At 39.2% G+C, this 23,292-nt stretch overlaps 1 protein-coding gene across 2 annotated transcripts in view; it reads right to left on the bottom strand.

The window, feature by feature from the left end:
* Positions 1-1,062: 1,062 nt before the first annotated feature.
* The window catches only part of SLC41A2 (solute carrier family 41 member 2), a 92,621-nt gene continuing 70,391 nt past the window's right edge, over positions 1,063-23,292 (bottom strand). For both annotated transcript variants that reach the window (XM_032762413.2, XM_032762414.2), the window contains 3 exons: positions 18,275-18,406; positions 15,556-15,704; positions 1,063-3,791 (listed from right to left, as the gene is read on the bottom strand). In XM_032762413.2, the coding sequence (XP_032618304.1) occupies positions 3,606-3,791; positions 15,556-15,704; positions 18,275-18,406 (467 nt within the window). In that variant the 3' untranslated portion in view covers positions 1,063-3,605. The remainder of the gene's footprint in view (positions 3,792-15,555; positions 15,705-18,274; positions 18,407-23,292) is intronic.

Genomic DNA, 23,292 nt, shown 5'->3' with positions numbered 1-23,292 from the left:
GGGTGGATGAAGGATGGTATGGACCATGACAACTCCTTTGTTTCTTCTTCCATACTGTCCCCATGCAGCAGCATATGGGGATAAAGATTCTTTCTGAAAACTACCACAAGCTTGCCTGAGGCCCCCACACTATATATTGTTTTAACCCACCCCACTGGGTTCATAAATCTTCCCATTCACCATAATCATGTCCTCCCCCCCTCTTGCTTCCAGATCTCCAACTTTTCCTCCCTCTCAGCACAAACCTCTTTTAACCCTTCACTCTCCCCTCCCTTTCTCCTAAAGCCCTCATTTTTCCTCACCCATCTATCCCCCCATTACCATCTCACCCTATACCCTTCATGCTCCCTCCAAATTCCCCACTCTCTCTTCCCCCCAATGCCCTCATTCTCTCCTCCTCCATCTGTCTTCCCTTCCAAGTCCATTCCCTTTTCCTTTCTTGAAAACAGTGCAGTGGGTCCCACCATTTATTCCCCCAGACTTTTCTTCTTCTGCAAATATCTGCCTTCTGTTTGTTACAGAAAGGGTTTTGTTGCTCCCTGGCACTGCCTCATCTAATATATCTCTGGACCTTACACTCACTGCCTCCACAAGATACTCATGTTGCTCTGTCACACCAGTATCCCCCCATTTCCCCCCTCAATATACCTAGACTTCTTCTGTCTCTCAGTTCCACTTCACATCCCTCTAGTTTCCCTGTTCATTGCCTTCATGCTCTAGTTCCTCTACCATCTTTGCTTCCAGGGCTCCCCTCCCCACAGGTTCATTCACTGCTTCTGACCTGAACACCCCACCTCATCACCCAACCCCCTCTACTTGAAAGCCAGCTGCAATGCTTACACTGCTGTTTTTAGCCACAGGGCTGTCTCCCCAGACTGAGAGGCTCACTCTCTGCTACAGTGTACACATACCTTCTCTGTGTCTCCGTAGATTGTGTACTCTTCAGGGCAGGGATCATTCCTTCTTGTTTGTCTGGAAAACTTACATCATGGGTGCTACCATCAGCGAACAATAAATACTACAATACAAACATACATTATATAAGTACTGTTCATTCAGGTATTTCAATGCAGTGAAGAAACTATTTTTTATTGTTTAAAGAGCTTTGCAGTTCATTTATTAGGATTTTAAAATCCAGAAATTCCTCCAATAAAAAAGTTTGCCATGACAATGTAGTTCAACAAGGTAGTTCCACCAGAATTCAATTCTGTAATTATTTCTAGGTCTATAGCACAGAATAAAAACAGCATTTTAAAGAAGTCAAAAGTGAATAATAACTATCCCATTTTTAAACAATTTATAGTATTTCTCACAATATACATTACAATAAACTAATTTAAATAACATGAATACAAAACTATCAAAAGTCAGGGAACTTAAAGTGATATTCATCTTTACCTCACATAAGTAGAAGACATTATGATCCTTTCCAATCTGTCAACTAGGTAGTCATAATTTTAAGAAAACGCTCAAGTAAAAATTTTCAAATGAGGGTGGCTAAAGTTAAGCATCTAAATCCATATCTAGGCACCCAAGGACCTGGCCTTTTTTTTCTGGACTTGCAAACACCCTGTTTTTCCATGGAGATGAGGATGCTCAGCAGCTTTTTGCAAGTAAGGTCAACTTTTTAAGTGTTTAATGCCCCAATTCTGTAAAAACTTATGCGCAAATATAACTTTATGAATTTGAGTAGTCTTATTAAATTCAGAGAGACTGCTCATATGCATAAAATCACACACATAAATGTTTGCAGGATAAGGATGGAGGCTGACTTAAGAGTCTAATTTGGGAGTCTAATATGGATTTAGGTGTCTAATTTTAAGTCTCCAAATTTGAAAGTTTTGGTTATAGTATTTACACAATTATGTATTTAGGATGTCCTCCATGATTTTAAATTTCAGAAACATTTGCTGTGCATGAATTGTAGCCAATTTTCAAAATATATCTGTACAATTTAATGTATTTTTTCAAATTACTAATTAGACCAATCACTTGCCAAACTTCATGTTTTAAGCTTTAAGTTAAACAAATATAAGAAAACATTCAGCCAGTAATTTCTTTCTCTATAGGCCATATTCTGCCACAGCTTTTAAACAGAAATCCTTATTAACAACGATGGAGATTTCTGCTTAAAAGTTGATGGTACGCTCTGGCCCTATATTTTTTGAAAGTTTATGTAAACTTTCAAAAAGTCCAAATAAATTTTTAAAAAGTCTAAGAAGCAACACAATCTTATACACCCCAAGTTTTGATTGGGGCAAATATTTACAACTGAAACACCTGAAAACTGATTATTATAATGGGAACAATGACACAACCTTAAAGTACATAATAAATGTCAATGCCATGACAGTACTTTTAATATTAATACTAGAAGCCTCTCCAGTTGCCAACTAGGAGTACATTTTTCAACAGAAAACTAGCTTCACTCTAGCTTATCCTCATTAATATAGATCAATGCAGCATCATGCTAAATGTGTTTGCTTATACCAGTGGTTCTCAAACTGTGGGTCAGGACCCCAAGATGGTCATGACCCTGTTTTAATGGGGTCGCCAGGGCTGGCATTAGACTTCCTGGGGCTCAGGGCCAAAGCCAAAGCCTGAGCCCCACTGGCCAAGGTCAAAGCCCAAGTCCCACCACCTGGGTCAAAGCCCAAGCCTGAGGCCTTCAGCACTCGGTGGCAGGGCTCAGGTTACAGGCTCCCCTGTGGCTTTGGAATTGGCCCCCTCACCCAGGGCAGCTCGGATGGGCTCAGGCTTCAGTCCCCCCTCCTGGAGTTGTGTTGTAATTTTTGTTGTCAGAAGGGGGTCATGGTGCAATGAAGTTTGAGAACCCCTGGCTTACACAATTGATTTAGACAGATACCAAGGGCAAAAGAAGTAGGTTGCAGTTCTCTTGTTACACTGTGGTAGGGCCCAATCATGCAAATACTTCTCGAAGAGCGTAACAGTACATGCAAGTAGTTCCTCTAATGTGCGTAAAGTTAAGCATGTGTTAAAATGGCTGAAGGATTAGGGCCCAAATCATTACAATAATTATTATTCTTGATGTACAGCTTGCGGCAACTGGAGAAATACTAAAAATGGCAAAGACACATAATCAATTAAGTAGACGTGTCTGTGAAAAGGAAATTATTTTGACTCAATGAACTCTTTGTGCATTGTGATTTGAAGTATATACCCAATTTGTGAGAGCTAAAAAAGACAAGATAAGCCACTGATCTGTTTTAATTTCCCTTCTTCATTTTTCATTTACTGTCAGTTAAAAACAGCTCTGGTTTAAATGATATCCCATGATTTTCCTTTTTTAAACGCTCCATTTTTTCCCTAATACAAAACACTTGTCAAACAATCAGCCTAGACTTCATTGTATCTGGTCAGATGTTTTCAACTGGCAACAGTCCTCACTTTCAGGGTAAAAATCAGATAAAATCCTTTCTGTTCCACCTTTCATTAAAAAAAAATTAAGGCCATTTAATATCTGTGCCACCTTAATTACCATACTAAATTGAATAATCGTTTTGAAATCCTTCAACTGGAATGGTAAGCAGTTGTCTCCTATTCTTCTTCCGAATCTACTGGGAACAATATATCCATCTGAATGATTAGTCTCCAACATCCCCATCTCTATCACCAATGAGCCACAGAAAGTGAAAACTCATAGCTAATAAGGCAGTTCCAAGCAGATCTCCCAACGCAGTAAGGTAAGGGATAGAAAAACTGTCAGGATCTTTTCCTTTTTTCCAGAAGTGGTGCACCATCCAATCAGCAATCCATAACAAAGTAAACACCTATGGCAGAACATTAAACAAAAGATAATCCAAAATCAGTGGGTGTGGAATTAGAGCAGTTTTGAAAATCCCACCCTAGATGTTAACATTAATCCATTTCACTGCTGATTATTTTAGCAGAAACATTAAGCTAACAGGCCTGATTTCTAAGATGTGCTGAGCATCTGGGATGCCCACTGAACTTCAGTCGGAGGTGGTGGATGCTCAGCAACTCTGAAAGTCATACTGTGTGTATATTGGTGGGTGTAATTGTAGACACTGGGGGAACTGGGGCAGTTAGTACCTTGCTGGTGTGGGGAGTGAGGAATTCAAACCCCTCTCCCCACAAACTCAAGATCACTTTCACCCTTGCCTAAAAGGTGAAATATCAGAATTGTAGGACTGGAAGGGGCCTCGAGAGGTCATCTAGTCCAGTCCCCTGTGCTTATAAGTATTATCTAGACCATCTCTGACAGGTGTTTATCTAACTTGCTCTTAAAAATCTCCAATGACGGAGATTCCACAGCCTCCCTAGGCAATTTATTTCAGTGCTTAACTACCTTGACAGGAATTTTTTCCTAATATCGAACCTAAACCATTCTTGCTTCAATGTAAGCCCATTGCTTTTTGGTCCTAGCCTCAGAGGTTAATGAGAACAATTTACTTCCCTCCTCTTTGTAACAACCTTTTATGTACTTGAGAACTGTTATGTCCCTCCTCAGTCTTCTCTTCTCCAGACTAAACAAACCCAATTTTTTTCCATCTTCCTTCATGGGTCATGTTTTCTAGACCATTAATCATTTTTTGTTGCTCTTCTCTGGACTTTCTCCAATTTGTCCACATCTATCCTGAAATGCACCCAGAACTGGACACAATACGCCAGCTGAGGCCTAATCAGCACGGGGTAGAGCGGAAGAATTGCTTCCCATGTATTGCTTAAAACACCCTTGCTAATACATCCCAGAATGATGTTTGCTTTTTTTTGTAACAGGGTTACACTGTTAACTTGTATTTAGCTTGTGATCTATATGACCCCAGATCCCTTTCCACAGTACTACTTCCTAGGCAGACACTTCCCATTTTGTATGTGTGCAACTGATTGTTCCTTCCTGACTGGAGTACTTTGCATTTGTCCTTATTGAATTTCAGCCCATTTACTTCAGCTCATTTCTCCAGTTTGTCCAGATCATTTTGAATTTTAATCCTATTCTCCAAAGCACTTGCAACTCTCACTAACTTGGTATCCTCTGCCACTTTATAAGTGTACTCTCTATGCCATTATCTAAATCACTGATGAAGATATTGAACAGAAATGGCCCCAGACTGATTGCTGTGGGACCTCACTTGATATGCCCTTTAGAAGAAAAGACAAGATGCATCTTCTCCCCAGTATGTAAAGTCTCAACTACCTCCTGGTTTCCAATAACCAAAGCTGTCCCCCTGGTGTCCACACCACTAGTGCTCTTTCTGATACTTTGTCCTACAGTGCAATTATATTTTCAATACAAAAATATAAGAAACAATGAAGTTTTGAGGTTAATTAATATAAAAATAACCAAATGCCACAAGGCATAATTTGATTGAAATTGAGAGAGTAAGTCGGGAGATTGGCTTTACGGGAGCAGTGCTGAATAAATTGAAGTTTAGTGTGATGCACAGGAGCACTTGTTAGATCACATCTTTGTAACAATTAGAAAGATGTGATCTAACATTTCACTCGGACAGTAGGAACCAATGTAAATGGCCTAGAAACATGAAGTATCAATTTCAACCCAGGTCCAATTCCCATGGGCATTGTGAGATCTGCACTTTGAACCAAATTCAGACCTGGTGTAAAAGTGCTGTGTTAAAGACTTTATTCCCAGCTGTGACTGTCTCAACACCTAAGAAATATTAATTTAATGCTGAAGGTATGTTTGACTAGTAATCCAGTACTAGTAAGGATTCATTTTTGAATATTCCACAGCTGTATAAGAATTTCTGGTTCCCTTCAATTATGTGGCATGGCATGAGTGGTGGGAAAAGCATACTGAGTCTCCATCTCTTCTTGTCTCTTTGGATGGGACTCCCTAGGCTAAAATAAATGTTCATACACCACAATGTCTTTTTAGCTAATCAGGTCTTCAGGAATTAAGATTTATAACTTGAGGTCTGAATTAAGGACAGTTCTTATCTTACTAACATACAGAAAAAGATTTACTATATACATCAAAGAAAATATATGTACCGGTAATACAAAAATGGTAAAAGTCAAAAATTAAGATCCGAATGAATGTATTCTTTAAATTGGAAAATTTAAAACTAAATGCATATATTATCTTTCCAAATGCTATCAGTTGCTAGAACATTTTCAGTGCTCATAAGATTTTTTTAAATGATCTCTAGATTAAAGCCAAGTTTAGAAAATACCATGTTAAATATACTAAAATGATTAAATACATTACAAAACTTCCTCTCAGCACTTCATTTTTTAAAAATTAAAAAATTCATGCTTTATACTACAAAAGCATATTTTAAATCTAAACTTGTGGATTTTTAAAGAAATTACCAAACACTCTCCCTATTTTCTCTTTATGAAATATGCATAACTTATTTAGATAAACATATCTTCTGAATAGGCAACTCTGTAGTTTAAGCTAATTATGCATGTGCTAGGTGTGCTTACTGGAATCCAAACAAATATATTTAAAAGCAGATGTTTTCTTTGGAAGATTCTGTCAGATTCTTTCAGTCAGCTCCTTCTTCCAACACAGACAAAAAAGGTCTGTATATAGAGATACTGTACATAAACATTCCCTTACAGCCCCTACATAGCAGACTCCGTGACTTAAATAGACAATAGTTATACAGGTTTATCAGTCTAATGATGTGGGAACTCTTTTAAAGAACAATATTATTACTTGCTCCGAAAAGAGACACGATTAATTAGAAATACTGTACATAGTAAAATGTAGTGCAGAATGTGACATTTTTAAAATTAAAGACTTAAAACTCCAAATTGTGCCTATATATTTCCATTTCTAAAATATCTGGCTGCTGTAGGTTTGGGAGAAAAGTAGTCCTTGATTTCTACAAGACTTAAAGGGAGGATAAATTGACCACCATGTTTCAGAAAGGTCAAAGAAATAACTGAGTAGCTGCATACATAAAAGGATTGTCCTCAGAACTGAGAGACTCTACAGTCATTGATCAGGGAAAAGACAGGATAATACTTGGAAAGAAGCAGACTGGTTAAAGAATGAAATATTGACCTTTTAAAAGGAAGGTCAAGATGAATTAATTGGATTAATTTCTTGATGTGACTGACAAAAAAAATTGACAAAAGTGACAGAACAAGAAGTAATGGTCTCAAGTTGCAGTAGGGGAAGTTTAGGTTGGATATTAGGAAAAAAATTTTCACTAAGAAGGCGGTGAAGCCCTGGAATAAGTTACCTAGGGAGGTAGTGGAATCTCCTTCCTTAGAGGTTTTTAAGGTCAGGCTTGACAAAGCCCTGGCTGGGATGATTTAGTCCAACCCCCCGGCTTTGAGCTGGGGGTTGGACTAGAAGACCTCCTGAGGTCCCTTCCAACCCTGATATTCTATGAAACAGACGGCATAATCAGCCTGGACTTCAGGAAGGCTTTTGTATTTAGTGTCACAAAAAGCAGTATGTAAAATTAGCAAGTATGATGGTGTTGGTAAAACTCAGTTTAATAAGAACGTATTGGCAGCTGAGGTCAGAGAACAGTGGAAAACAGTATAATGGAAGTGGCAAAAAGAGACTGTTGAGAAGACAAATCTTGTTCAGCCTACACACTGTACTAATGATGCAAAGTCATGAAGTAAATAGTAAATATGTGTACATAACATAAAACTATATTTTCAAAACTAGGTGCCTAATGTTAGAAGTTCAATATCTCATCACTCTGCAGGGCTAGAAATGGGAGCATTATACCACAGAAAAAGAAATATTCCTTCTTTTTTAATGGGACTTAGAATTTGCTTCTCATCTTTGTAGGGCTAGGGATAAACTTTCAATTTCTGATTTTAGACACAAAAAAGCTGATTTTTGGTAATTTTTAGATATCTTTACTATCTCTGAGCCCTCTGCAGTTGGACTCATGGTTATTAAGGCACCTGGCTTCACAAGCAGAAAGAAACAAAAAATATTTCCAATAAAACCCGACATTTAAAAAAATCTCTTAAACATTACTAATATATATGTCCTGTTTTATGTAGTGTAGAAAGAATACATTATGGTATGTTGTGGGATACTATAACGGTTTTATTGGTAAAGTATATTAATTTAGGATTTCCTGCATGACTGACTTACGATTTTACCATTATGATAAAACCCAGATTAATTCATGCTGATAAAAATTTTATAACCACACAATATTATAAGCACATCCATTATATTTTATTTATATGTAAATAAGACATTTTAAATATCTTTCATGAAGATAGATGTAGCTTGTGTAATCAGAGTGCCAACACTGAACTACAGGAATGGGTAAAATTTAGCTACATAGTTCTAATGTTCTATCATTTCAATATCCAGGTCACTTCAACATTCAGCCATAAGTTTGGGTCTGGAGCCAATACCACTCAGTGGTTTTAACAGTGATGAAGATTCTTTGATGGGGAAGGGGTATTGGCAGCATTTCTTGTGGCTTGCTGCTAGTACTAAATTCACTGCTGTTATGCCTCATGCTTTTACTCTTGTTTCAAAGTGATAATGTATTATGAAATACAGTTTTATTTTCCCATTACTAATTCATTTAGCTATCGCTAGAAAACAGGATAGAGGTTGTTTACATGTGTATATTTTTCATGAGTGAAGCACTGGATAATATGTGCATTTCTTGTATTATGCATGAATTCTGAGAGAAAGGTAGAATGAAGGTCGTGAGTATGTATCATATTGGGTAAAATCCATTTGATGGATGTAGTAATTATCCCCAAACCAACTATTATAAACCAGAGACTTCAGAGTTAAGTTTACAGTTAAGAACTCCAAACATGTTACTATAAGAAATGCATAATTAAGGCACCAAAACAACCACAACTCTGACCTGTAATGTCATGCTATAACCACAGGATTATGATTATAGCATTTTAGTTATCTGTGGTCCCAGATGAGATTAAAATTATTTTTAATTCCACATTATGTTTCTCAGATTTTTTTTCCCCCCTCATGGCATCTCTATGGGGCCTTGTCTGAATGGTAACTGTAAAGTACCTACAATGGTCTCATTCTGTAAGCCTCCATTCATTGAGTTCCCATTGACTGCAATGAAAATTCTGCATTCAAAGTACTTGCAAAGTAGGCCCTGAATACTCAGAGAATATGGATGCTGGATGCAGATACCTCGTTGTTCCAAAAATGTAGACTGTTCCATTACTTTTTAAAACAAAACAAAACCCAATCTTGTCTGGTGGTGACACGTCAACAGTCCTGGTTCTTTCCATGTCATAACCACAGGAATCAATCCACCGCCTCCACCAAATATGGAAAGAATTTCTACCAACTCTGGCTTTCCAGAAGAATACTATCCCCTTTCTTCTCTAAGAAGGACCTTGCCACTGTCAGCCATGCCATAATTACTTCCACGTTAGAAAAGTGCAATTCACACAGTTTGGGGGTGTAAGTGGACACCAAACGCACAAGCTACAATGCATTCATCATTCAACAGCCTGCCTCTTAAGCAACAGACACCAGCATGGGTATATTCCACTTGCTCCTTGTTTACTTCTGGACGAAATTCAAAATGGTAAACAAATTGATACATAAACACACTTAGGCTAGGTCTACACACCGAAGTTGCATCAAACTAATTTTGTTAAACTGGTGTGACTCAGTGTATGGATAATCATATCTGTTTAAAACTGGTTATAATATCAGTTTAACATGCACCTGTAAATTTACAGGCATAAGCTAAACCAAGATAAATATTGGCAAATCTTTAAGTAGCACTGACAGCATAACCAGCTCTATGTGCCTCTTCCTCCCCTCAATCCCAGCACAGAAGATGTGTTGGGAGCAAGGCCAAGAAAAAGGAGGCATTGCTTAAGACTACTTTGTGCTTTGATGATCCCCAGGTTTGCTAGGATCAGGCCTTAAAATTCTTAAACTGTATCTAAGCAACATGTATAATTACATGATATCTATCTAAAGTGCTTATCACCATGGTATCCGAGTATCTAGATAAGTATGGTATAAAAACCTTGATATACAAAAACTAAAGCCTGCTCTAAACACCGAGTTGCACTGGTTTAACTAAAGGTATGTGTTCAAATCAATTTAGTTAAACCAGTGCAACTTTATGTGCTGACACCTTTATATCAGTGTAAACCTGGAATCCTCAACTGGCTTTCCTGCTCCTTTGTGGCACAAAGCTGGCAGAAGCAGGGCCAGGATTGGGCGTTTATTTTAACATTTTCTTTAATCATGAGAACCTCTGGTATCGGTACATGCTGTAGATTTTGGAAGTCAACTTTGGATAATATAAAAAGCAGTCTTTAAAATTCAGCAATATTCTCCTTCCATATAGACCTATTATCCTTATTCAGACAAAAACTGCATTGAACTTCATGAGGTATTTTCCCCCTCTGTGTAAGTATTATAGAATAGGGCCATTAGTAAACATTCCAAAATTATAAAAATAAGGTTCTTTATGGCCTCAGGCTATTGTAGCACCCAAGACACCTTTTAACTGTAAAGAAATAAGTCATCAAAACACCACTGAATTCTCCAGTTTGCAGTCAAATAGAAAACTACTCTGGACTGTTCAAAATATGTCACTACACAAGAATACTGTTCTGATTTTTACTGATACGAGTAATTGTATTTTATCACGGCAAATCTACTGCGTGATGGCTTCTAGAGTTTCCCATTACTTGTTTATTTCCAGAGTCCATAACACAGCTGCACGCTGAGATTTGGTTGGTAGGTGTGAAAATTCCTCAGAGGGCTCTTTATTGGCTCAGCAGGAACCTGAAGCACAGAGACAGCCTTTGAATGTTCAAAGCAGCTTGCTGTAAGACTGATGGTTTCATTACTCCAGTTTTGCCTTCATTTTATTGCTGCATGACAAGGCTGAAAATAAACCTTATTCTTTATGCCTAGCTGCAAATAGTTAAAGCACACTGTGCCTCAAAAAAAAAGAGGGACGACCGTATGGCTATTCCAGGGGCATGTGCAGGAATTTAAATTTGACCACTTTTGGAGGGGCATGTTAAACAAACAGATAGTATACACATTAAACCTGGGTTCGGCAACCTTTGGCACACGGCCCATCAGGGTAATCCGCTGGCGGGCCGCGAGACATTTTGTTTACGTTGACTGTCCAGAAGCATGGCCCCCCGCAGCTCCCAGTGGCCGCGGTTCGCCATTCCTGGCCACTGGGAGCTGTGCCTGCAGATGGTCAACGTAAACAAAATGTCTCGTGGCCTGCCAGCGGATTACCTTGATGGTCCATGTGCCAAAGGTTCCCAAGTCCTGCTTTAAACCATATCAACACACGCACATACGTTATATGTATAGAAATAAACAGCAGTGCACTCACCATTTCAACGAAAATCCATGCACCGTGGAGCCCTCTGAATAAATGTATTCATAAACAAATACTTGGTTGTGATGGGGTCTCAGAGCTCCTCTGGCCCTGGGGCTGCGGAGGGGAGAGAGAGCGCGCTCCTCCAGCCAGGGCCACAGATGCTCACTCTCTCTCCCTGCCGCGGCCCTGGGGCTGGAGGAATTCTGTGCCAATTATTGGGGGAAGGAGAACCCTGTACCCCTGCTTGCTCCCCTTTTGCATGTCCCTGAGCTATTCAATCAGATATGCATTGTTGATCCATAGCCAGACTGTATTTTCATGAAGAAAGTATCAAAAGCTTGGCTTTATATAGTTTTCAGAAAACATTTATGTTCCCCCTCAACAATACACATCAAACCCAAGCCATGTTTAAATCAGTCTGCTGTCATGTTTGATTTTCAGCAATAAACAGTTGTTTGCCCAGACAATATATGCTGTATTATTTGTATTTTTCATAAAATGAAGTAATGTATAGGTTTCAGTAGGTATTTGTACATAGTGGAGGGATAATTACAGTACTTATTGCGCATTACCTGAGAATGGTGCCATAGATACGTATGTGCCAGGCTTTATATTATAAAACTATTTCTGAGATTTTACACTCAATCTTAAAAAAAACCATCCCCGCATGAAAAGTGGTTTACTTTTTCTCAGATGTAATGTAAATAAAATGATTGAAATATTGACCCCACTGACGTTAGCAGAAGTTTTGCCATTGAGTTCAACAGAGCCAAGATTTGAAGCAATAGATCCAAATCATTCATTTAGTTTAAAAGACATGGCCCATTTACAGTTAGAGGAACAAAACAAAGTTGTTTGCTGGTTTTTTTTCATCTTTTGAAAATCAAAACAGCTTTGTTTATAAAAATGATCGTTAGTCCATAATACTGACCAGTTCACACTATTTTCAAAATCAAAACCAGTATTTACAGAGGTCAATGGTTATGTTTAAAAAGTGATTGTAAATTCATTCCATGACTTTCTACGAGTTTTTCTGTTACTACACATAGCGTACTATTGATTAATAATAACTAAATCTATATTAATGCTAATTTATATTTATGTAAACTAGGGCTGTCGATTAATTGCAGTTAACAACAGGGGATGAGGATAGGGAAAGAAGACACTCCATGAAAGTGCTCCAAAGACCACTGAATTTAATGGAAGCCACTGACTCTGTGGGCTTGGAATCACACCCAGGGAAGGGCGAGAAACAGGAAGAGAGACATCACAATGGTAATGAAGAAGAATAAACACAATTTGATGGGATATTGTTGTGGGGGCTACCCAGTGGAAGATACAGCGGTGTTCTGTGGAGAGATCAGTTGCATTAAACCAGCAGTTCCCATCACTATCAAAGCTCTGTTCTCCTTTATAATCATCTTGCAAATGTCAAGAGGTTTTTAGGGCTAGAAAAGTCATCCATTTTTCATTTATTAAGCAGAATTTTAGTATACCAAAGGGACTATAAATAGATTCAGTATGTGGCTATGATCACCATAACCGAAAGAAAGTGCAAATATTCTACAACAGATTTTGGCCCTAAACGAATATAATGAATAATGTAATACGATATCAATCCTGCTCAGTTTAGACTGCCCATAACTGATTATTGCCTTTGGGTATTATTGTGTTCTGGCCGTCTACAGATATTCATTTGTTACCTCAAATTTAAAAAAAAGCACTTTTAGCCTTTTAAAATGTAGGTCTTTCATAAAACAAGACGTATACTGATGATTTAAACACAAAGAGGAAACAACTACAAGTTTTATATTTCATTGCTCAAGAGATTGTGGTTTGGTTGATAACTGAAATGACAGTAATTAGCGGTGAGATTTTCTAATCTTACTATGAAGGCAAAACACTAAATCCTTGAAAAGGCTAACTGTTGAAGGAGGACAAAATATAAAAGTCCCATGGGAAAAAAAGAATTAGAACAAGATTAGAGTTGATCTATGCATATCTCTAAAGAAAGGCCAGCAGAGAATGATTGAGTTGGTAATTTCAAACTATTCTCATTACTATCAAGGTGTCTAGATTTCGTCAATAGTGCTGAGCAGAAAATGAAAGGCAAGAAGTGAAGTGGTTTAATGTTAAAAAAGAAGAAAACTAAGGAAGTGCAATTGCATGGGAGGCCCACACTCTTAAGGTCCCAATAGGCAGTAAGAAAGAGCACCAGCATAACTGATAAAGGTGGTACAGATAATCAAAGATGTAATCATGACTCAAGGGAAAAGGAAGTGTCATTTATATGAAAATCTGAATTCTGCTAATTAAAGCTATACAAAGCCTTTCTTTCTATATACCAGCATTATAGAAATGTGATTATATCTGGTATAACAAAAAGGGAATAAAGGAAGAGAAAAGAAACCATCAATGTAGTGGAATATTTTCATAAGGTGACTAGAAATATGGGGTTCCTAATTGTAACTTTGCAAAAGACCCTTGAAAAATTATAGTGTGCAATAGTTGTGATTCAGTCACTGAAGAACAATAACTGCAAAATGTCTGTCATGGCCAGAGATAGATTGTGGTAAAGACAAAATCATCTACAAAAGGAAAACTGCAAGCTTCAGCCTCCTCTTGCTTCTATCAGATTAAAAATCAGGATGGACTGTACTGATGTCAGTGGAATATTACTACTGTAAAACTGGCATAAGTGAAAGGTGAATCAGGCCTTGCAATTTTCTCACATTTTTGAAAATGTACTTTAAGTGTATACTTATGCTGATGCCAAGATTTTTCTACCAGGCCATTCTAAAAAGCCCTGCTTCTTAGCATTAGCAGTTAGCAGCAAGAGAAACCTGAGACTTTCCAAAATGCCAATTCAAAACTGAGGGAAATGATAGTATAGTATTTGCACAGTTGCTAATATAATTATAATAGAAAAACATATGATCAATTTCTTCTAGCAGTTTTTGACATATCCATTGCTTTCAGTGAAATCTGCATCAGGACAATGTAAAGTAAGTCCATGAGAGAGGAATGGAGAAGGAGAAATTAAACAAATCAAAGTGATAGAATGGGAAAGAACAGGAAGTATGAAAGAAAAGAGTTAAAAATAATGTCATGACAATTTTAGTATGAGACATAGTTATATGCAAGGCCTTGAGTTTTCCAATTGTATACTAGATGAAAAAATGGTGTTCTCATATAAAATTCAAATGCTAGCAGTTTGCAAAATCCATCTTTTTAATCACTGAATTTCTAACTTCAGAATAGATATAGATATAGATATAGATATAGAGAGAGTATATTTAAAATATACAATCCAGGTGATTTTTTTTTACCCATTTACAATTAACCGGAAAAAACACCACTCCAATAAACACAAAAAAACAGAGTTCAGAACACCGAGTTATAGGTTTTTTTTTTATGTAAGAGATTTATTGACTATGATGATGTTAGTTTTAAAGATAACTTGGTAATAGTTATTTTAGAAGTAAGACCTACACTTCACAAATGGATCTTTCATGTCCTTAATTTTTTTTTTAAATATAACTGAATATTTTATTCAACTCAGCAAAGTTTTAACTAAAACCTTGACTGTAAATAAAACAATTCAATGTATAACCTGATTTTTTTATTTGGAGTGACTTCAGCTTATGCTATGACTATTTCAACTGCTGCTATTGCTTGGGCTAGAGACTTAAATAAAGCCAGCAAAAGTGATGCAAAAATGTTTAATAAAAACAATGGACGCAATTAATTATTATTCTGGTTACTGCTAAACTGACTTCACCTTTAATGAGCATTTAAGAGATACACACAAGCATATAGATAAGACTGTTACATCTGTGGGTTATGTTAACCAAGACTGTGATCCATTTTATTTGAATGAAACCAAGTTGAGACTTTTTTAGGAATTTTTCTTGGCCTGCTTTCTATTAATAAAGGCCATATTCCTCTCCCATTGTTTAATATGATGCTTACTGGCTTTAATAGCGCTGACACATGAGGAACAGAGAAGAAGCACAACATACACTTGGGAAAATGACACAGTGAGGTATCTGATGAGAAACCCAAACTGCAGTTGCAGAAGCTGTTGGGTATGTGTGATAATAATTTATTACAAAGAGGGTGTGTGCTGATAACCCATAACACGGACACACACACCCTATTGCTTCTACTCTTTATATATCTAAAAGAAAGTATCAAACATGGTATTCTTTGAGAACTAAAACATATTATAACCATTTTTTATTCTTACCTGTAGCAGGGCTGCAAACAAATATACTGCTATAAAAATTGGAGTCAAAGAGGTATGACCACTTTTCATTAAATGGATGGTGTACAAGAAAATTAAATGTCCAGGAATCACCAAAAGGAGAAGAACTTGGGCTGATTTGTTATTTACTCCTGTAATACAAAAAAAAGAAGAAGAAAAAATGCCGTTTATCCCTTTGAAAGCTGGAAAATATTTTTATCAATAATAGGAGTGCAAATTGTACCCTTCTGAGAGGGCATGCATGATTTTCACCATCAAATTCCCTCAGAGTTTCTTCTATGTTTAGTGTTTGCCAGGGGATCAACAGGACTGCTGGCGGTCTGCTCTGAATCAGACCATCCCCTGGCCACCTTGATTGGGTTCCTTACCTAAACATTACCACCCACTTTAAATTGTAGTAGGCCCTTATATGTTTCCTCAGGAGAGGGAAGTTTCGGCCACCCTTGCCTTCTACATAAGTCCCTCAGAGGGCTTTTTATATTGCTAAGCAGTAACTTCACATTCACCTATTTTTTTATTTATTAGTTAGAAGTACATTTCATAAATATCAAAGAGCAACAGAAGCTTCTCAAAAATCAACTCTTGCCAAAAGCTATCACACATTTACAAACGGTACCTTCTGTTCTAAATTTAAGGAAAAACTGTGGAAGTCAGAGCAACCATTGTGTGACATAATGATAACAACTTGACTGGAAACTTCCCATTCAAGTATTATCACATGGATGGAATACAACCATTATGACTTAGGCTAACAAGGTAAAGCAGGAAATAAAAAAAGTTCATGGCATCTGGGTAAAGTATCAGCTACAACACTATCTGCTGGTTTATAGAACGGCACTAGATAGCTGAAGGATACTTCTCCCAATTAGTAGTAAAGAGGGTGGAGAGAGTTGGGAAACAAAACAAGTTCTGGGAGAATCACGTCTTTTTCTTAATATGATTCAACTCCTACAAGATAGGCTGACATATTACAGAATTTACACTTGAATGAATGAAATTCCTTATTAGCCAAGCAAAGTGAGGCTCTACACTCAACATGATGGCATTTCTTTGCTTCGCTGTACGTAAGGTGATCATGTTGGAACACAACATCTGATCATTTCCAGAATTTCAGGGAGTGGAGAGAACCTTAGTGATTTCTGGGGAAAACTGGAAAACCAAAAAATCTCAGCTTAGAGGAAAATCAGACTACCTCGTGCTGCAGGCAACGGAATCTCTGCTGCTGCCTACACATATGAGAGGCAGCAGCATAACTTGCTGTATGGGGAGACTGAGTAGCTAGGAGGCTAATAGACATGAAAGCCTGGAAGATAGGATTTTTCAGAGGGTTGGGAGAAAGCAGGTGGGGACTAGGGCACTGAGGGGGAAGCAGACACCTGAAGGCAAGGCAAGTGGGTGATAAAGCAGACACCTGAAGGCAAGGCAAGTGGGTGATAAAGTGGAGCTGGGAATGGGAGGGAAGCAGGCATTCTGGAGGGGTGTGTTGGAGGGGAGCAGTGGTCGTGGTGAGGAAGCAGGGCTTGGGAGGTGGGAGTGGTGTGGTGATAAAGAAACAAGGACCCAGAGAAGGGGGTGAGTTCCAAGAGAGTCAGTGGGTGAGTTTGGGAGGGGAAAGCAGAGACTATTTATAATGAACCCAGTATTTAATCAGCACACTCTCCACAAATACTGGAAAGAGAAGGACAATGTGTGCATGTGTGTTGACTCCTAGCCAACCCTTGACAGCAAGGGTAAACGGGGTGTTGGTGGGGAACGGGAATGAACTTCTGAAGTTAGATGGGAGAGATAAGTTCGTAGAATCATAGAATATCAGTGATGGAAGGGACCTCAGGAGGTCACTTAGTCCAACCCCTGCTCAAAGCAGGACCAGTCCCCAACTAAATCATCCCAGCCAAGCCTGACCTGAAAAACCTCTAAGGAAGGAGATTCCTCCACCGTCCTAGGTAACCCATTCCAGTGCTTCACCACTCTCCTAGTGAAAAAGTTTTTCCTAATATCCAACCTAAACCTCCCCCACTGCAACTTGAGACCATTACTCCTTGTTCTGTCATCTGACTGAAAACAGTCTGGATCATTCCTCTTTGGAACCCGCCTTTCCGACAGTTGAAAGCAGCTTACAAATCCCCCTTCATTTGTCTCTTTGGACTCTTTCCAATTTTTCCACATTCTTCTTGTAGTGTGGGGCACAAAACTGGACACAGTACTCCAGATGAGGCCTCATCAATGTCGAATACAGGGGAATGGTCATGTCCTTCAATCTGCTGGCAATGGCCCTACTTATACAGCCCAAAATGCCATTAGCCTTCTTGGCAACAAGGGCACATTGTTGACTCATATCCAGCTTCTCGTCCACTGTAACCCCTAGGTCCTTTTCTGCAGATTAACTTCTGAAGAAGTTAATGAGTTACTGGAGGATAAAAGGACAAAGCAGCTCTGAGTGCAGCCATTTGGGGAGTGTCTTTAACCCCTCCTGACTTCCATCTCTGTCCCTCAGTCCCTGTTACACTTCTCCCACTCAAGCCCTATACACAACCTCCCTACCATCCAATTGTTGCAGATAGAGGAATTTTTCCTTACTGTCTACCTATCACAGCAACAGCTGAATATGGTGCCCACATTCACTGAGTGTACAGGTCGGTCTACAGAAGCAAAAAAGAGTGCAATAACCTAGTTGCAACAATTAACAACCACCAACACATACCTGTACCATAGTAGGTTCCGCATGGGTAATAGCAACCCTTTGCTTCTTCTGGCAATTCTCCAGGAATGCTATGTAAATGGAGATAGGTAGAAATTCTGCTAGCTTGAATTGCCACTAAATTACCACCAATACCTGAAACAGAAAAAGAAATGACATCTTTCACTGATTCTTCTCAGACAGATAATTTATCAAACTTATCAACTGCTATTACGCCCATCACACAGGAACAAAGGTCAAAAGGTAAAAACATCACCATGAAATTTATTATTCTGCTTCTATTCAGGCCAACGCTAAACACAATGTGACTGGAAGACTCAGAATAAAATTGAACTCAGCTCTTGCCCAGATTTGATTTGCATAGATTTTTAAGGCCAGAAGAGACCAATATGATCATCTAGTCTGACCTCTTGCACAACGTAGGCCACAGAACCTCAGCCAATAATTCCTATATCAAACCCATAACTTCAGTTTAAGCTATAGCACATCTCTTTAAAAAGATATCCAGTCTTCATTTAAAGACTAAATTACTTTTGGAATCAATGCAAGAGAGCCATGATACCCTTAGAAGCATGAAGAGGACTGCATGCTGGTGAGGCAGTTTAATTGTTGCAGAATTCTATGGTCAGAGAATTCTTACTATTCATCTGCTGGAGGCCTGGATTCAAGAATTTTAGATCTACCATCTTAATAATTGTCTTTGGAGAGCAGGTATAGGTAAATAGAGAAGTTTTCACCTGTTTTTATATTATCCATCTTCAGATAATTTGGAAAAATTTAATATAATTTTTCATCACTTTTTCCCTTAAGGAATAAAAGTTTGATTATTATAAATATATTCATGTATTGGACAATACAGTAGAATGTACCACTTTAAACCATCAAAGATCACTCCACTCAGGATAATAACTAAAAATGAGGGAGGGGGCAGATTGATTCCAACGCAGGCAGCTGATGAGAGTGGTATTTATTGTGGAGGCTCTGGACAATAGTTAAAGAGCTAAGGACACCACAAAGGGAAAAATATGAGAAAAACCTCTTGTCTTCAAAAATCACAATCTAACCTAGGACCACACGCACCAAATGTCTTAAGCATAATCAGATGGTTACTGCACAGCTTTGCTACTGGGCAGGAATTAAGGTTGTTTGGCTGCATTAACTGTGCATATCTGTACTTTAAAATGTTTGGAATTCTTTTAAGTGAAATCTTAATGCTGAATTTCCAGTACTTGGTTTAGAGATGAAGACAACATCTCTAATTTTTTTCATCTTTAAGTTCTTTCAGACTTAACACTATTTTAATGTAGTTATTTTTGTCTTGGAATACTGTCAGGATATCAATACTGAACCTAGACTCTCGAGGTCCTTAGGCAGCATACTTAGCTGCTGAACCATGACAGAGCACTTAACCACTGCCCTGAATCAACAGCGTTAGTACTAAATGCCTACAGAGCCACAGCAACCAAACCCCAGGCCTCTGATTGGATGGACAGGTAGTACTCTCATTGGGAGCCTGGATTATACAAAGGCCCCAAGAGGAAGCTGTCTGAGCAACAAACCATTGCCTGCTTACTGCTGCCTAGATTGCCTCACCTGACCCTGCCTTGCTGCCTCACCCTACCTTGTCTGACACCACTTTGTTGCCATGCTGCCCTGCCCTACCTTGACTCCCTAAGCTGCTATCCCAGTCCCTTGGATTGGATCTTCCAGTTACTGACCTCTATGAGAACTCCAGCCATTGCCCTGGACTGCCCCTGATACCAATCAATCTCTTGGCTAACCGACCACCCACACACACTTTACTTCTTTGGACTGGCTCATGGCTGGCCTCTGTAAGATTATTCCGAACTTAATTTTATTATTAGCATTTTGCCAAAATATTTTAAAATAGAACACATTTGAAGTTAAGCCACTATTTATATGAATAGCGTACAGTGTATATATATTGGCAGTATAAAGCAAAGTAGCTGCACTATACCAGTATAATGCCACATTTCTGTGAAACAATTCTGGTGTTAATAACCCACAAGAGCATAGCCTCAAAATGGTAAATAGTTTTTTAAAAAGACGTATTCTGAAATAAATCTATAGAAATAAGAGTCATGGGGAAGAAAATGACTTCTTCTGAAATGAAATAAAGAGCCTCAAAATTTTTGGATAGCATTCAAAACTAAGATGTTTCTTTGAAGCTCTAGATTCAAATAAAAGTTTGCAAGCAAACAACAAAAAATGTAGATAATGTTCACAACTCTGATAGGAAGATAGATGTTATGTCAGTCTAGAGACAGAAGGGATAAGACACAACAGAAAACGGAGCTGCAATTAGTCAGTCAGAAATATTCTTATTTCCCCAATTCCAAATTTCTGTTAATGGGTTTCCACAAGGACACATCCAAAGGGAGGGTAGGGTTTTTGTTTTGTTTTGTTTTTCAATCAGGCTATTACTGCTGCATCCACTTGGAAGGAGACAAACTATTTCTTTAAGGAATCTATAGAACTTCTGAGCAGATTTAGGAGTTTGATTTCTAGAGTTAGGCCAGTTCCATAATCTGCTGAGCAGAGGAGTGAATAAGCAAAGTTACTCCTTTGTCTGCCCTCATCCAGGAACAGGGAAAGCCCTGAAAAATTCTTCTTTTCTTACATTCACATTTCATTACAAAGAAAAAAGTTTCTTGCAATGTAATTCCAAATTTATGGAGAAACCCCCTCTGGGGGTCCCTGAGGCGTACAATGCCGGCTTGGCGCTTGAGGCTACTTCCCCATTTTTGGAGGAGCCAGTAGAAATCAAGGGGTGAAAAAGAAAATGAGAACCTGAAGAGAATTAGATCTTTAGAGGCTAAAGGTTTTGCTGTAGAAGTGTTAAGGGCTGAAGAAAGCTTATCTCTGGAGACCACATGAAGAGCTGGGAAACCCTCCGGGAATATTTATAGACATCTTTTTAATGGGAGAAGGAGAGGAACATCTGAAGACATTGTGTGTTCTGAGAGGCTGCATAAGACTTCAAAATCTCCTCCCCTGCCTGCCATCTTGAAAATTGCTGTGAATAAAAATCTAAGCTAACCTTTGAAAGGCAGTTCTATCTTGCTGCTTCTAGAGATGTAACATCCAGGGTGACACAGGAAATGGATATAAAGAACTTCCTGAAAGGTATAAAATCTTGCATTGTGATTGTCTGCCTCACCAGATTTATTAAGAATAAAGAGTAATAGACCTCTGTCCCTAATTAGTAACAATGGAAAATGAGAAAGGCCAAGGTCAATATTGAGGAAAATGATCTTCTGTCTCTTTGGAAGGATAATATACAACTGACTAGGGTATAGACATGCAGACTGGTCTGTGAAATGTAGTCTAAAATGTTAAGCCTTTGAAAGATGATGATGATAAATAGCCAAGTGTCTTTGCATCCTCCATGAGCCATGTCTTAGAGGAAAACAGAAAATTGGTTTGAAAGAGGAGATGGTGGCCCTTGATTAAGGGAAATCTAGTAGAGACCCTGTTTTGTTTCGTTTTGTTTTTCGCCTTCCTCTGCTGCATGGGGATTGAGTCACTTGCTAGTTTGAACTAGAGTAAATAGTGGATTCTCTGTAACTTAAAGTCTTTAAATCAATATTTGATAACTTCAGTAACTCAGCCAGAGAGTATAAGCCTATTACAGGAGTGGGTAAGCTTCTGTGGCCAGCAATGTGCAGGTCAAACTAGATGATCATGATGGTCCCTTATGGCCTTAAAGTCTGAGTCTATAAACTGACACAGTCCCCCAAGACAATGAAAAGAGCAAAGAGAAGGTATCCAGTTATCAAAGAAAGCTGACAGTATGGCCAAAGTGGTTAGACAGAGGAGATTGTTTTCAAAAAAGTAAGCTGTTCACTTTTCTGTTTTCTCTGTAAGTAAGCTGAGAATGTCTTATCTTGTTAACTTCTGAGACAGGCAAAACTAGATGTTAAAGTAATTCTTTTCTTTTAATACTATGTTCTCTGTTTTTAAATAAATCTTGCTAAGATGACTGATGTATAGTTAATTTTATGCAGAGAACTCGGTAAACTCTAAGGCAGAGGTGGGCAAACTACAGCCCACAGGCCACATCCGGCCCGTGGGACCGTCCTGCCCAGCCCTTGAGCTCCTGGCCTCTCCCCCGCTGTTCCCCCCTCCTGCCACAGCCACGCGGACAGCGCTATGGGCGGCGGGGTTCCACACTCCTGCTAAGCAGCATGGCAGCACGTCTGCTCTGGCTGTGCAGCACGGCTGCCAGACATGTTGCTCTGAATGGCATGATAAAGGGTCTGGGGGGTTGGATAAGGGGCGGGAGCTGCTGGGGGGCAGTCAGGGGACAGGGAGCATTTGGATGGGGCGGAGATTCTGGGGGGCAGTCAGGGGATGGGGAACGTAGGGGGAGTGGGTTTGGATAAGGGAGTCTCATGGGGCGGGGGTGTGGATAGGGGTCAGAGGATGGGGAACAGGAGTGATTGGATAGGTGTGGGTACTGACAGGGGTGTGTATAGGGGTTAGGGCAGTCAGGCGACAGGGAGCAGGGGGGTGGATAGGGGTCAGAGGATGGGGAACAGGAGTGATTGGATAGGTGTGGGTACTGACAGGGCAGGGGTGTGTATAGGAGGTTGGGGGCTTCAGGGGACAGGAAGCAGGAGGGGATGAGATAGGGTACAGGGTTCCAGGGGGCGGTTGGGGCAGGGTCCAGGAGGAACAGCTTAGGGGACAAGGAGCAAGGGGGTTGACGGTGTCAGGGTTTGAGGGGAGCAATCAGAGGGGTGAGAGTGGGAGGGGTCGATAGGGGGAGGGGACAGCTGTTTGGGGAAGCAGCCTTTCACTCCCAGGTCCCGTCCAATAAGTTTTACCAACCGCAAATGGGGCCCTCAGGTCAAAAAGTTTTGCCCAACCTGCTCTAGAGGAGAAGTACTGAAGAACAGTTTCTGGAACCTACACACCTCCTCCTCAGTCTTGATCAAAAGACCTGGACAAAGGTGTCCCCTCCCAGCAGTTTGTTTGTCATTAGGCTCAGGCACACA

The sequence above is a fragment of the Chelonoidis abingdonii genome, chromosome 1 (genome assembly GCF_003597395.2).
Source record: "Chelonoidis abingdonii isolate Lonesome George chromosome 1, CheloAbing_2.0, whole genome shotgun sequence".
In the NCBI taxonomy this organism is placed as follows: domain Eukaryota; kingdom Metazoa; phylum Chordata; order Testudines; family Testudinidae; genus Chelonoidis; species Chelonoidis abingdonii.
The sequence above is the reverse complement of the archived record's forward strand: the minus strand, read 5'-3'. Positions and strand labels throughout refer to the sequence as shown.